This window comes from Dermacentor variabilis, chromosome 3, assembly GCF_050947875.1.
Source record: "Dermacentor variabilis isolate Ectoservices chromosome 3, ASM5094787v1, whole genome shotgun sequence".
NCBI classification, from domain to species: Eukaryota; Metazoa; Arthropoda; class Arachnida; order Ixodida; family Ixodidae; genus Dermacentor; species Dermacentor variabilis.
Window position 1 is genome coordinate 131,041,005 of NC_134570.1, and position 15,807 is coordinate 131,056,811.

General features: G+C 45.9%; 1 protein-coding gene across 1 annotated transcript in view; it reads left to right on the top strand.

Annotated features, from left to right (window-relative positions):
* LOC142574185 (signal peptide peptidase-like 2B) overlaps positions 1 to 15,807 on the top strand; it is a 43,759-nt gene that overhangs the window by 21,466 nt on the left and 6,486 nt on the right. Inside the window, exons 10-13 of the mRNA XM_075683334.1 lie at positions 437 to 511; positions 1,405 to 1,561; positions 1,990 to 2,067; positions 7,609 to 7,763. Coding sequence (XP_075539449.1) covers positions 437 to 511; positions 1,405 to 1,561; positions 1,990 to 2,067; positions 7,609 to 7,763 — 465 coding nt within the window. The remainder of the gene's footprint in view (positions 1 to 436; positions 512 to 1,404; positions 1,562 to 1,989; positions 2,068 to 7,608; positions 7,764 to 15,807) is intronic.

The following is a 15,807-nucleotide window of genomic DNA, read 5'->3' on the forward strand; positions in this document are numbered from 1 at the left end:
TTTCAGGAGATGCCGCTTTCATCCTCGTGTGCCGCCAATAGCGTGTCCGAAATAAGCAGTGTTGAGCAATATTCAGCAAAAATAGGCTTGCCATATTGTGAACTATTAAGTAATGGTTTTTCGATGGGTGCTGAATCCCAATAACACACCCTTACTTAAATTTAAGCGCACGTAAAACAAACCCAGGTAGTAGAGATTACTTCGGAGCCCTCCATCTATGGCATTCCTCATATGTCAACCTGTCAATGTACACGTTTAGAACATCAAATACCCCAACTAAAATTGTACAACGGTGATGCTCCTTGCGAGTTCGCTGGTGCTCAGTCTCCCCATTTTCCTCCGTTCTGCTCGGTCTGCGAGTATTTATTTCGACTGAAATATTTCTTAAATTTTCGAGAAGAGCTGAGTACGCGCGCTGCCGCCGGCATTGTTTCAGCTGCTGGTCCTGCTGCTCTCCCTGCTGCTGCTGTACGACGTGTTCTTCGTCTTCATCACGCCTTTCCTTCGCGCGGTAAGCGATGCTAGCGACGCTACCACATCGGCACGGTGCGACTTATGAATGGCTAAGGAAGCATTAGTTGAGAACGTATCTACTTTTTGCGCCTTTTCCTGTCTAGCGCCGTTTCAGCATCGACGCCTCTACATTATTGTAGTCCTTTACCACCCAAATGCGCTTGCAGTGCGTGCCACGGGCTGTCTCCTTTATGCTGAAACGGCGTGGAAAAGATTTCAGCCCCAATGGTAGATCGTGGCAATCGACGCTATACTCGAACGAGAAACGACAGTAATGCCACCCTTGTTGTTGGCACCCTATGAGAAAGAACAGTAAGACGTTTCTTGGTGATTGGGACGCGGCCAGTGGCGAAAGCGCCAGCCGAGATTTCGTTACGCTGTAGTGCAAAGTACGCTTACCTGTCGCCCATTTTTGTTCTCGTAATTTTCTGTATGATGCACACCAAACGTAACGAAGTCGAAACCGAAACTGTACCAATCTGGTGTTTCATACAGCACTCGGGCCTCCCATAATTGAACAAACGCCCGGTTTATTCGAAGCATTTCGACTTAGATTGAGCCCTAATATGTGGAAAAGGTGCAAAACGGCACATTTTACTATGCCATTGATGAAATTACCAAGGCTTTCAGTCACGCGGGCTTCCTTCACTATATGAAATCTTTCTACATAGTATTGCCGTAACACATAACCTGACAGCTGCCACCAATTCTCGATGTCTAATTAAGCCTGCACGTAAAACTTGTCAGTATTCTCTGAAAACTGTAAAGGTTTCGTTTTGCGCAAAAATTTAATCAATAACTATAGTGGAGGTCAATGCCTTTGCGAGTTCAGGCTCTGTATGAAGTGTATCCGCCGAGTATTGAATGTGCCCTCCGCCTTTCTCCTTCCAGAACCGCGAGAGTGTGATGGTGGAAGTGGCCAAGGGTGGCAACCTCCAGGAGTCGCTCCCAATGGTAGTGCGCTTCCCGAGGCTCGTCAAGGGCAAATACCACGCCTGTTTCCCGCGCAAGTACTCCATGCTCGGCCTGGGGGACATCCTGGCTCCCGGTGAGGGGCCGCCGTCATCCGCTGACAACAGGCGCTGAGAAAGCTGCGCGCGGTTCCTTGCAAAAGCGTGTTTTTTGCTTTCTGCTCGGCTGCAGCGAGGCAGGACAAAAATTCTTGTTATCGCGTTACGATGGCAACTTCATCTGCGCCGTGCCAGAAGCTCACGCGCATCGGCGATAATAGCGGGGACTTTCAAACTTTCTTTTTGCGGCGCACTGTATACTGTGTCGGACAAATAAAACGCAAAGAGGCATCATACGCTTTTCCGTCGTGAAATTACCGCAATAGCGCCCTTGTAAATTCTAAGCGATAATAGTAATACTGTCCCTGCGTATGCAACATCTATATCGCTCTCACAAATTCACTTTCCATTCGGCTCTATTCTGTGACTGGTAATTAAACACTTGACCGACCACTTCTTTTTGCAGGGCTTCTACTCTCTTATTGCCACGCATTCGACCTTCTGTCCCTCGGGAAACGGTTTTACTTCTACATTTCATCTGCTGGTAAGTGGAAGTGCAAATGTAACTCCCATGTCTGTGCGACCTTATGTGGATCGACTGACGGTGCATTTATCAGCAGTGCATCACCGCAAAATCTATCCTCACAACAGCCAACCAAGCTTGTGCAATTGCCGGAAGTTCCGGGAAAAAAATGATAAAGTTTTCGCAGTTTTTCATAGAAGAACTGCTGCAAACAAAAGAAAACAAACTAGCAAGCAATACACACTCTTCTAACACATGTTGTAGCCACCGACATTGTTGCCATTAACAGCCAACGGTGGGCGCACACATTCGTTCCTCGGTGAGTCCCTCGAACGACTGCCGCATTTTGTGCGCCCCGCGCAAGGAACGCTTTGCAGTACCGAGTGCCGAGCGACCGAAAGCACGCTTTTTACGACTGCTCAAATCCATTATGCATCGTCTTCCGCAGACTTCTGCTGAGAGTGCATTAGTCATTCGCTTTGAAGCATTACTGCAATTAACCACGTGGGTCGATTGCAAACAGTCCGCAAAAAAATGTGCACAGTAATTTAACTTCCTTGCGTTTCATTGCTGCACAAGAACACGTGTTTTGACGTCCTATCGATACTACCAGCTATCCGAATGGATGTTCTTTACAGCAAGGATGATGATAATGATGATCAGCGGGGTTTAATGGCGCAAGGGCCACGGAGGCCAAAGAGCGCCAGATAATGGCATGATGTATTCTACGTAGCGGTCAATGTTAAGTGGCGCATGTTACGGGGCTATAAAGTGGCCTAAAAGCGTAATAAAGTAAAATGTAACAAAAATAAAATGCGTAAGATATACGTTTAAATAAAGATATGACAGTGATGCATGGGGCATACACAGATGTGCTTCTTTTTGGGCGAGTTGGTCCATCTTGAAACATATGGGTAAGAGCGCAAACACTACCACAAGAAGGGCGACACGTACACACAAGCGCTGTGCGTACATGTTTCCTTCCTGTGGTCGTCTGTTCGTGCTGTTGCTCATATGTACGTAGACATGTTGGACAAAAATAAACGATATACTACGAAGAGGTGCTATTCATAAATATACGATTATCGAAAGCACTACTGCCTTATTAGGGTCCTTCGAGAGCAACGGCCTGAAGGCGTGCGCTGTACCAGATGCTACCGTCGCGACAGCGGCTTTTCAAGAAAGGCCACGCTATTCGTCGAATTCTTGAGGCTGATAACGTGTTGTGAGCGGACTTCATTGAAAAATCGAATGCTGTTGTCTTGTTTAACAGTGGTTCGTTACCAAGAAACATTGCTGGATGTAGAGGGAAAGGTGTTCTGTAAGCAGAGGGAAGTTTTTTTTTTTCCTATCAGCGTCTATTTCTTGGCACTCCTGTAAGACGTGGATGACGGCCAAACTCTCACTACATTTGCCACAGATGGGAGATTCATCGATGGTAAACAAGTGGTTATGTGTGCCGTACGTGTGTCCTAGTATCAGACGAGTTAAGAGGACATCGACTTTCCGTGTTTTTGTTGTTGATGGCCAAATGCCGAACTTTGGTTTAATTAGGTAGAGTTTATTAGACGTTTTAGCATCCCGGAGGTGTGGCCAATAACTTAGTTTTCTCCACAGGAAAGATTTCAAATCTATTGCTGCGACAGCTGCGGGAGCGCTGCGAGTTCTCGTGGCTGTGGATGTAGCTAGTTCATCGGTGAATATAATACCCTGAATGACTCTGTGGCCAGAAACCCAGCATATCACGACACGTTGTTCAGCTCCATAGCTGTTTCACAAAAGTAAATGAAGTGAATTTTTACAGGATTTCTGTGTTTTCGTAGAGACAATAATGCCTTAACTATGCTCAATGAGCCTGTAAATATTATTGTCTTTTCTAAGTTTATTTGTGTAATGTGCGTTACAGCCGACAATAACGCATAGGCCTCAGCCGTAAAGACGCTAGTAAGTGGGTTCATAACGTCTCATTCCAAGAATGATAGTCCAACTGCGGCGTAGGACACGACCGCATGTGATTTCGATGCATCCGTGTGAAATTCCGTGCACGAGTATTTCGCTTGTAGTTTAGAAAGTGCATTCGAGTTCGTTCTTGTGGAGCGTGTTCGAAAACTACAAAAAACATGTCAGATTCCATGATCTCGCAGTGCCACGGCGGTAACGTTCTTCCTGAGGTCTTCAGACGGTGTTCTAGAAGCGATACTCCTATTTCTTAACTATTTCTTCACGCTCAGCAAGAAGGCTTCTCTCAATGTGCGACGATTATTTAATAGAGTAGCGCAGGTCATGTCGTTTATAGTTGCGTAGAAAGGACCTTCGGGGTTCGAATGCCCTTCCAGGAAATACGTAAAACTACAACATGATCTTCGAAGTTCAAGTGACCACTCATATGATTCCACGTAGAGACCTGGTTCAGGATTTGTGCTGAAGGCGCCTGTGACAAGGCAGATCCCCAAATGAACAGCGCCCAGTATCTTTAGCGCCCTGGGCGCGACAGAGTGATAGACCACAGTGCCATAATCCGGACGGGATTGTATGACGCTCTTGTACAGGTTTATCAGACACTTGCTATGATTACCCCATGTTTTCTGCAAGAAAAGAACTTGGAGAATAGTGATTGTTTTTAGGCATTTATTCCTAATATATTTGGTGTTGGTTATGAAGGATAGTTTGGTGTCAAGTACGACACCCACATATACGTGCTCGATGTGCAGAGGTATGCGTTGGCCATGGAGTTTAATGTTAGCGTCTGGGGCCAAGCCTCTACACCGCGTAAAAAGAATGCAGGAGCTTTTCTGCGGATTTAACCTGAGCCTCTTTTCATTCGCCCATTTCGACACCCTATTCAGGCCGCCCTGAGCCTGTCGCTCGTAAACTGAGCGATTACACGATTTGAAACCTATTTGTACATCGTCAACGTATACTGATGAAGCTATCGTATGTGGAATTCATGAGCGTAATGAATTCATTTTTACAATAAAGAGGGTACAGCTTAATACGCCACCCGGTGGGACCCCAGTTTCTTGGAGAAACGGCCTGGAGAAAGCATTACCAATTCTGACATGGAATATGTGGTTAGATAAGTAGCTTGCTATAACCTTAAGCATCGTTAGACGAATATCCATCTCTGACAAATCTTGCAGTATCCCGTAGCGCCACGTCGTGTCGTACGCCTTTTTTATGTCGAGAAATATAGACGAAACATATTGCTTGTGAATGAACTCTGTGCACACGAGATGGTCGGTTGTAGAGCTATCCTCCCTGAAATCATAGTGATGAGGTTCAACGATTATGGTAAATTCGAGGAAATGTATCATACGACGATTTATCATCTCGCGTAGCTTGCAAAGACAACTTGTAAGCGCTGTCGGACGTTAACTATTATTTGAAGATGTTTCAATATTAAAGCTACAATGGCCACTGTCCATGTTGAAGGGAGGTATCCGACAGCCCAAAAAGTGCAAATAGTGTTATTTTTCTGTATTCGCGCAAACTCTTGTTCATGTCGTATACGATGCTGTCAGCTCCGAGTGCAGAGCTCTAACATGCATTCAATGAGGCTTTCAGCTCGCCAACGCTGAAAGGACAGCTAAAAGATTGATTCGGTTTGCATTTCCGATCCAGTGCTCTGCATTCCACTATTTCGTTATAGTTAAGAAACGGCTGACAACAACTTATTGAGCTCAGTGTGCTTCCCAGGGGTGTCTTCCTGATTTCATAGTCTTGCCTTGATCGTCTACCAGGGGTACAGCCTTCCAAGCCCATTACAAACTTTCGCCTCCCTGTGCAGGAATTTATGCTTCAAGGAAAACTCTCCCAGCTTGTGTTCCCAGCTTGCTGTGGCGTCTGTCTTCCCAGGAATTTAATGTGTTTTAACTAGATCAGATTTACAGCAGTCGGCGACTGACAGAGTATGCCCCATGCTTTATTTTGTTCGTTTGTTTTTGTGTGTGTGCGCGCCTGGCTGAAATCTTCATTCCACCAAGGAATTCGTCATTTTTACGCGCTGTGACTAGTTTGGGGAATGCGTTTCTATGCTGCGTCAATAATAGAACCTATAAAGTACGCTGCTGCGTCATCTGTACTAAATTCGCCGATAAAAGCTCGGGATAAAAAAGTCGATTTCTTAAAAAGTGTCCAATCGGTAGAGGCTAGTTTCCATCTAGGGACATGAGGAGGGAAGTCATCTTGTTTTGCCAAGCAGCACAGGCAACCCGACCTTGGCATTTGGGGGAAATATGGCCAAATCTTTGACATTTGAAGCATCTCAGGGGGTTGGCACGTGTGGCGTGACACGGATCTTGATATAGCTTGCTTAGATAGTTTCGGGACACAAACCTGAGCCGAATAAGGTGGTTTGTTGCGATTTCTTTGCCATGCCGCTAAGCTCGATTCTCTTGGCATTGATTAGGTTCTGGTCGCTCAAGCCTTTAGAAGTTCCGTCTCGGTGAGTCCTAGCAAGTTATCGTCCGAAATGACACCACGTGTGGTTTTCAGTGTGCAGTGTGCGGTAATAGTCGGTGGAGTGCCCCCAGAGGAGACTATATTTGGCAGCTTCTCGTGTTGCTTCTTATCGCGGAGTTCCACAGGAAGTCACCGCTGGCCAATTTCGTAACCTTATGGCCTCGTTCAGTAGCACCAGAGAGATATTTCGCTACAAGGAACGGTGAGATGGCTATTTTTCCTAGTCTTCACTGTTGATTACATGATAGTGGGGGAAATCTCGGTTTGGCTCCCAAAACATTTCAATACTCCTTCGGTGCGCCCCCTTTGCTGGGGGCGATCAGGGAGTGGTGGAAAGCTGCTAGCCATATGTGGGCGTGTGCTTTTCTGCAGTAACGCCAGCCATTCTCCATGGAGCCCAACAAGAAGACGCCGCAAAACATGTAAAGCAAGCTCTGCAAATGCCAGCTGTACGTTACTGCTATAACCTAATATGATATAACTTACGTTGGTCACGTCGCACACGGTGAAGCACGCTGCCTAGAAGGTCGAGCGTAAGTAAATAGGAGAGAGAAGACAGGAAAGATTGAAAGTGGGCGAGAAAGACGAAGGTTGGAGAGGACAGGAAAAGGCCACTAGCCATTTTCCCAGGATGAGTCAGTCCGGGGGTGCGATCTACGTGAAGCCGAGGCCAAAGGGGTGTGTTGCCTCCGCCGAGGGGCCATAGATGTGAAAACACTCGGCATCCCCTCATGCACAAGAACGCCCTTTTCCCCGGACTCGGCTAAGCCGCGCACGGTTAAACATGGGAAGGGCCAAACCCCTTGTTCTCGGCACCGTGCTGTCGCATTACACCAAACGCCTCCTGACGCAGACCCCCCTGCGGGGTACAGCAGTCCACGCATTCCTTCGGCTATCTGTACAATAGCTGATTTTCGCAATAATTTCTTCTCCTACGGTAGTTATTACCTCTATTTAGATCCAACCTTAACTTGGGCGGCCTCGACGCCCCGAAAGAAAGAACACGTTCTAGTTGTACTGTATTCAACTTTTGCCCACAAGCTAAAAAAAGCACTTGCATGACGTATAGACATGACACAGGAAGTGTCTGGCTTCTCCCAGCATACGGCGTGGGCATGGTGGCGACGTTCATGGCGCTGCACCTGATGCACATGGCTCAGCCGGCGCTGCTTTACCTGGTGCCGTGCACGATCCTGCCTACCGTTGTCACCGCCTGGTACAAGGGACACCTCTTCGCCATTTGGAATGGTCTACGGGTGAGGGGGGGGGGGGGTCGACGCATCCCTCATTATGCGTTGCTTATGCTTGCATCCTGTATTCCCTGTGTTTATTTGTTTATATGCAACATTGATTTAATCTGCCCGAACTAACTGAGACGAACAAAAACAAAACAAGAACAAGTCGTGTAATTACTGGCTTGGCCATTCTTGCATGCCCTTCGAGTACCTGTTACCTCACTTTATACTTTTTCTGTAAGTGTTTTGTGGCCGAAGTAGGATTCTCATAGAGGCCATAAAAGCGCGGTTCCTCGAGAATTGTCAGTCCTTTGAATCGGTAGCAGTGAAGAAATTCCGCAAATGCCACGAATAAGCTTCGCGAAATCATATGACGATATCGATTTCCATCTTTTTCTCAAATTTCACCTTCTCTTTGAAACAGCCAAGTTCGGACACCGCAGACACACTGCGTCATTATCAATGACGCATATGTATCTAGAACGCCAAGCTCCTTCTGTACTTAAATGTTCAATTGACCACCGCGATTTCATATAGCATCAATTCTCGTAGACAGCGTAAGCGCTCCGTGCTTCCCCTTTTCATGGCAGAATAGCAATGCAAATTAAGATTACAATAAATTATCCAATTTTACTTTCCATCACCACGATCTCATTACGAGGTAGGCGCTGGTGGCGGACCCTGGAATAATTTTCACTACCTGGGATGCTTTCACGCAGTGTGTCAGAACGAAAAGAAAACCAAAACGATAAAAGTAAAAGAAAGCGCTATATTTTGCCCGAAACGAAAACGTAACCGAAACGTTCTTTATTATTTTGTTTTGGAATGAAACCGAAATATTTTCAATTGGTTTTTGTTCAAGGCGAATTCGACAATCTGAAGCAACCGACTTCAGGCAGCGTCAAAATTAACGCGCATATTTTGAAGCAGGGATAGGGCAAGCGATAGCAGATCGAGCGCTCCACTAATCTGAGTTTGGCGCTAGGTTAGGTGCACTAGCCGATCGGTTTCGTAGCAAAACCCGGTGCACGCGCGCTGAAGAGCTTATCGTTTCGTTTTTTTTTTTTTTTTTTGCGGATACAGCGTTTCGTTACTGAAGCTTTATCGTTCGTTTATATTCATTTAAGGTCTTAAAAACAAAGGTTAAGCCGCTAAGCTGACGAGCACGAAGCAAGACACAAACGACAAATATTGGAGCCAGCTTTCAACTGCTTATTGACCAGAAACCACGCAATCTTATACGAGAAACCTAAGTGAAAACTAATCAAAGTAGAGATAAGCATGGGTGATAGGAGTTGACACTGCTCTTAAGCCAGTGATCTGTACTGAATTATCATGGCCGGTACATATGAGCACGTGTGCATTACAGGCGTAATCCGAGAATCCGACCAAATATGCCAGCTGCACGTTCTGATCTCAGCAGCGATTATAGGGTATCATTTACGGGTGACATTTCTTTCCGACTAAATCCTAGTGACTGCATGCTAACGCACTTATTTGCTGCTCTTCTTATGAAGAAAGACTCGATTATCCCCCTTGCAGTGCTGTTTCTTGATTTCTGCAAGGTGTATATTGAACAAGCGGGACGATTCTTCAACGATCGAGTGTGAGAGCACCGATTGGCGGCCAACAGCAACATGGGCTGGCACTTCGCAGGCCGCTGCCTGCGCTGTGGTTGTATGCCAATCCTCGACAGAACGACCTTTCTAAGGAAAGCAAGACTCTGCACTGAAAGGATTTAGAAAATCGAGGCTTTCTTCATAAAAAGAGCAGGAAATAAGTGCGTTATCAGGCCGTCACTAGCATTTAGTGACAAAGAAATGCTATCCATAAATGACAGCCTATAATCGCCGCTGAGATCAGAACGTGCAGCTGCCACGTTTTGTTGGATTCTCGGATTACGTCGGTAAAGGACGCGTGCTCATAAGTGCCGGGCATACTAATTCAGTACAGATCACTGGCCTACGACCACTGTTAGCTCATATCAGCCCTGCTTATCTCTACTCTGGTTTGTTTTGACTTAGGTTTCTGGTACAAAATTCCGTATGTTCTGGTGAATAAACAGTTGGAAGTTGGCGCCCGTATGTGTCGTTTCTGTCTCACTTCGTCCTCGTCTGCTTAGCGCCGTAACCTTTGTTTTTAAGTCGTGAACCAACTAGCTTAGCAATGAGTTTTGTTAAATCGCTTCAGGTCGTTTTATCGGAACAGCTGTCTTCCATTTTGGCGAGTACACTCGATGGCGTGCTTCTTCTCAGGTCATGTTCAGTGCTTCGACTCAAAGCACTGAGCATAATCTCCGAATTGATCATTCACTTCTTGAGAAAAATAAATACTATGTTTTAGCGAGGAGTTAAGGGCCCCATGTCGGAGAATATCCGGTGTCGGCGTAGGCGCCGAGGTCCGCGGCAGAGAAAATGCTCCCGAAACACGCATAAACTACAAGACACTGAAGTTCTTCATCTATCACTGAAGTTTCTCAAATGTTGTTTTACGTTCTTTAGAATGTTATTCCTCAGAATTTGGAGAATCACAGCCCACAAACAAATGCCAGGAAAGAAAACACCTATAACGCATGTCTCTTATGTTAAATCTTCTGTGACTAAATATCAAAACTGCAAAACAATAACGAAAGGTCGAACCACGCAAGAGGCCACGTTTCTGCCAGTAAGCTCGCCTTCTTGCATAGATTTCGCTGCCAGCGCATCGCGGTAAACATTACGGTTATGTAAAAGCTGCAGCTTCCCGGAAGCGTGAGAAGCAGTCAGGAATATTTTAATGCTATTGCGTTCCGGTCTTAAACGCGGAGCTTAAGCGTCCTCCCCGTCTTTTTAACGTCACTTTGCTTCGGAAATTTTTGCTTGCGATCGAAAACGGTTATGAACCGTAAGAGATTATTTCTTTTTTTCGTTCTGGAGCAAAACCGGAATGGAAGGTTTTTCAGCGCAACAAAATTAAAACGAGAACGAAAAAAAAATCGTTCTGAGACCCTGTTTTAACGCGCACCCAATGCTTACCACACGAGCGCTTTTGCATTGCGCCGGCAACAGAATGCGGCCGCCGCAGCCTGGAGCGAGCAAAGCAAGCAAACCCGCAAGCGATCACGCCGAACAGAGGCAACACCGCAAAGCCAATAAAGCACTGGATGCAAGCATGCTGGGCAGACTGTCTCATAGGATGGATTTGACGATTTTCGAATTTCGGTATTACCTCTCGGCGAGGTTTCACTTGTTTCACTGTCGCTCTGCCGTTAAATGAAACTATGCGTAAAGCAGTCAGCCTACATAGGTTAGCCTCGCTGTGCTCTCGAGCCAATGTTTATTTCATTTTCTTTATCCGGCAGCACCCTTCGTGCGACTTTCGTTGTTCGATATTTAAAAATTGCCTCATCAGTTAACTACATCGCTTACACGCGGAGACAAGCAAATGACACCATAAAGCATATGTGCAGGTGCCGCCACCTAACGGCAAATTGCGCTACATAAGGGGTGGTGGTGCGAGCCTCTCTCCTCAGAGGGCGAAGCAATCGCGCTGACTGGTACGGCCTTTGCGCAGTGTCTTTTTCCCCTACAATATGGGGGTAAGATATTGCATGATTTCGATTCCCGATTACTGGTATACCTGTTTTCTTTTCTTGTACACTAGTGTTGCTATTTGGGTTGTCATATAACTACTCATTAAACAATTATTATTTACTCAAACAAATCTGAAACTTCGTAGGTTCGGATGCTCTGCCTAATATTTGCCCTCGTAGCTGTCCAATGAAACAAAAGCTGCAGATTTGATTGCACACTTTGCTCTTGACTTGCAACACGCATGGGTGAAGAAGTGGCCAATAATAATCGATATTCTACGTATTGCAAACATAGTCGTATATTATTACTCCTCTCACACCTAATTAAATTTGTATGAAGTTAATACTTAGAAAAGTCGGGCCGATGAAGCCAGTCAGTTTCGGCATGTATACCTTAACTGGCCACTCTTCGTGGGAACTGCCTGCCAACAGTTAATCGACACACAAGCTACGTCATGAAGTGTACCTATGGTATAAACCCCCGCCGAACTTAGTGAAATTCAGTCGCAGTGTACTTGCGAGGATTTCATCTCAGCCACTGCTGTAAGAATTTTTTTTCTTTCCGGTGAGGGCATGCACAAGGTCGATCCAAATAGGTAGCGAAGCGGCGAAAAGCGGTTCAGTACAGATTGTCACCGACATCAGCAAGGGGGTGTTATGGGAGCAGCGATTGAAGCGCGACTTTGTTTGGAGGGAACAAACATGGGGAAAGCAAAGAGCGTTTTTTAATTCAAGCGAGACACAGTTAGATTCACTCAACGAAAATAAAATTCCTGGTCAATTTTATATATTCGTGACGAGTTAAGGAAATACAAGCTTATTCAATTTTGTTATTAATAATAAATGCATTTATTTTCGGCGCCCACCGTTACAGAGCATTCTCGCCACTATCACTCGCAATGCAATGCACGTCTTGAAATGGGCAGAAAGGCGCACTCGTAAAGTTCACTTGTTGAAATACGCCCCCTTCACAGTTTGTGCTTTCTTGCTTGTCAAAGTTTGTCTGAATTTGGTGACGCGGGTAGCTTCATCGCTTTTTAATCTGTTCAGTCAAAAGTAGTGAGTTACGACCGCCAGATAATTGTGTAGTTGTTTTCGTGCGACTGCGCCGGCCGACGAGCTTGGCGTCCGAGGATACGATCAGCACGCTACACCTAAAGCTTTCGTCGGCCTCCAAAGAAAGTATGTTATGTGCAGGGGTGCGATTTGGACATCCGTACGGATGGCTTTTCCTGCATCGCTTTCCGCGCTGAAAGCTCTAAACGCCCGTCAAGTCGAATGGCGGGGCATTTGAATATATAGCTCCAAAAGAAGGCCAACAAAACAAATTTCGCGCCTTCGAAAACAAAATGACGTCACTTCTGCTTCTACCGGATAAGGCGTCACATTATTTTTTCTTCCGCCGGAAATGTTCCCACCACATACTGATGGCGCTAAGCCCCATGAACCACCGATGGACCGCCATGTTTTGAACGTATGGGCTCCTATGGAAGCTTCGCTACCAGGTATATTTACCTTGGCATGCATTTCACTGGTAGAGGGAGAGGTGAGGGGCTTGACAGGCAGGTTTGTCGAACGTCGTTTTATGCAAGGCACTCTCGTGCGAAAATTTCGGCAGAGGAGGGTGGGGACCCGCCGTGGTTGCTCAGTGGCTATGGTGTTGGGCTGCTGAGCACGAGATTGCGGGATCGAATCCCGGCAACGGCGGCCGCATTTCGATGGGTGTGAAATGCGAAAACATCCGTGCACTTAGATTTAGGTGCACGTTAAGGAACCCCAGGTGGTCGAAATTTCCGTGGGCCTCCATTTCGCATGCCACATAATCAGGAAGTCGTTTTGGCCAGTAAAATCCCATAATTAAATTTCGGTTTCGGGTGCTCCCCTCCCCCCATTTCGCTCCCTTGGCTACGCCTTTGAATGCATGATATAAAGTCACCTTAACACCGTTTCGACTTCAGTCAGTTTGTCACAGCTGATGCACCTTTGAAATTGAGTGGACTCTTCAAGATGTCCTTAAGGACAACAACTTGCGGACAAAGCAAACTGTTTGTGTAGATCGTATTGTCTTCAAGTTGAAGTGATGCGCAGAAATGCGAGGATGAACCCAAGAAATCGTGTTTACTTTGCCTTCCGAGTGTACATGGCCTAACTAGAGTTGGGAAAACCTGGACAAGAACACTCACAAAACCTGGACAAACCCTGTACTTAAAACACCAAGAAATAGGGGCACGTTTTGTGACAGTGGATGAAGAATCAAACTACGTTGTTTGTTTTTATTGTCATCAAAATGTTTATGATGTCCTGGCCACCAAAACGCATGCTACTTTATTCTCTACCGCTGACATAAATGATTAAGACCATCACAGGCGGCTTCTCGATAAAACTCGTCTCTTTTCCCCTTTGAGATATTCTTGAACTTAGCTGGGGAACAAGAGCTTCGCTTTGGTATAAATGCATAGTTATCAATGAATCTCGAGACAGCATGAGTGTGCCCGCACGTGTCAAGAGCATATAATGTACGCAGGGTAGGAGCTAAGAACATAAGTGACCCAAACAAATTCCGCTCTTTATTCTTGCACGGGCTCAGTGTATGCAAAATTGCGGGACATGATAGCCAGCCCCATCGATAGCCGTTGAATGACTTCAGGCCCTCGTAGAGTAGTATTGCGTGCAACATACACTACAGTACACAAAACACGCAAGGCACTGCGTGCCAAGGTGCAATAGTCGGACAGATTTACGGCAGGCCGCCGACTTTAGTGAGTAGAATTATGGGGTTTTATGTGCCAAAACCACTTTCTGATTATGAGGCGCGCCGTAGTGGAGGACTCCGGAAATTTCGACTACCTGGGGTTCTTTAACCTGCACTTTAATCTAAGCACACGGGTGTTTTCGCATTTTGCCCCCACCGAAATGCGGCCGCCGTGGCCGGGATTCGATCCCGCGGCCTTGTGCTGAGCAGGACTTTAGTGAGTACGTGGATCGAAAAGCAACTACGTGTGGCGATAACTCAGCCTTTCACTGAAAGAGTCGTTCTGAAAGCGAATGCATGCCCGTCATGAGCCACTTTGACAGATTCACGGCAGACCTCCGACTTTTCTTCAGTGAGTACGTGGAAGAAAAAGCAACTATGTGTGGGGATAACTCAACCTTTCACTGAAAGAGTCGTTCTGAAAGCGAATTGCACACCCGTCATTAACCACTGTGGCGGGCTCGGCATGACACCTGACGCAGATTAAATAAATATGCTAATTTCATAGTTCTTCGTATTTTGAAGGAATTACAAAGAGTTCGCAGCGCAGGTGATTCAGTCGCCATGGGCACATAGGCTGAGGAAACAGTTGGGGCTCCCTGACAAGACTGAAACCTATATGTTATGCCTCTAGTTAATTTAAAACCCATGTTACATGTGTTACATGCAATGTATTGACTTTGTGAGCACGAACGCGTTTATTAAACATCTGGAAACACTGTAGAAGGCCTGGACCTCCAAGACAATCCGTAATTCTTCTGGACACCTAATGTAATTCCGGTACTTTGCAGGACACCGAAGTTGCTGAAAGCCAGGTGCAAGCGGTTTAGCATATGTATGTACTTAACTGACATAAAGTTCGGGATATTTTACGAAACCCGGACATGTGCTGAAGATGCAACTTTAGATATAAGTGACACAAACAATCCGATAACGACACACGCTTCAAGCGAACTGCTAAACGTTTATGTTGCGTGAAGGATGATTCGTACATTAGAAACTATGGTAGAAAACAATCCTATTTGCGAACTTAAACTGAGATGCGAATTGTAAGCCTTAGAAAAATAATTCCACACTTTTGCAGATAACTTCGCAGTGCTGACGCTCGTTCACTGCATGAGATGGCGACATATTGCGTCCCGCGTGGAAGCGACGGAAAAGTGGAAAACTCGCGAATTTGCAAATGCACTTGTGCGCCTTGCCAGACAATGATGGTTTGCCTATTCCGCTGTTCCACTCGCTGACCTGAGGGTACCACAATTTTTTATAAAGAACTTTCTCTGCTTCCTGATACGGGTCCCATGTGTTTTTCATTTTTTTTATTCAGTTCAGGGGTAGGATGCGAACGTCAGGCCGGTCAGTATGGCCACTATATCACTTTCAGTCAGTTCTTTGTCCCCAGCATAAACGACATTTTTCTCCATGGAAGAATACAATCGCAAAAGAAAAATTAAGGACTGGAGGGAGGTGGGTCGGGGGTGGGGGGGGCTGTATATGATCCACATAGTTCCGCGGAAACAAAACACACGTGATCATCGAAAAATTTTGTCACTTTAGCATATGGCAAAGAGGGTGAAGGGGAAAGCCAGCGCTCTCAAGAGACATCCATTAAATTACTTGACATTCTCATTCGAATGCGTTGTTACTTCTCATTACTTGTTTTCTCCCACTAAAGGTCATGAGTTTGAGTTCCTTAATTAAAGCTATCCTAATTAACTGTGCCTTAATCAGCTTGGCCCTAA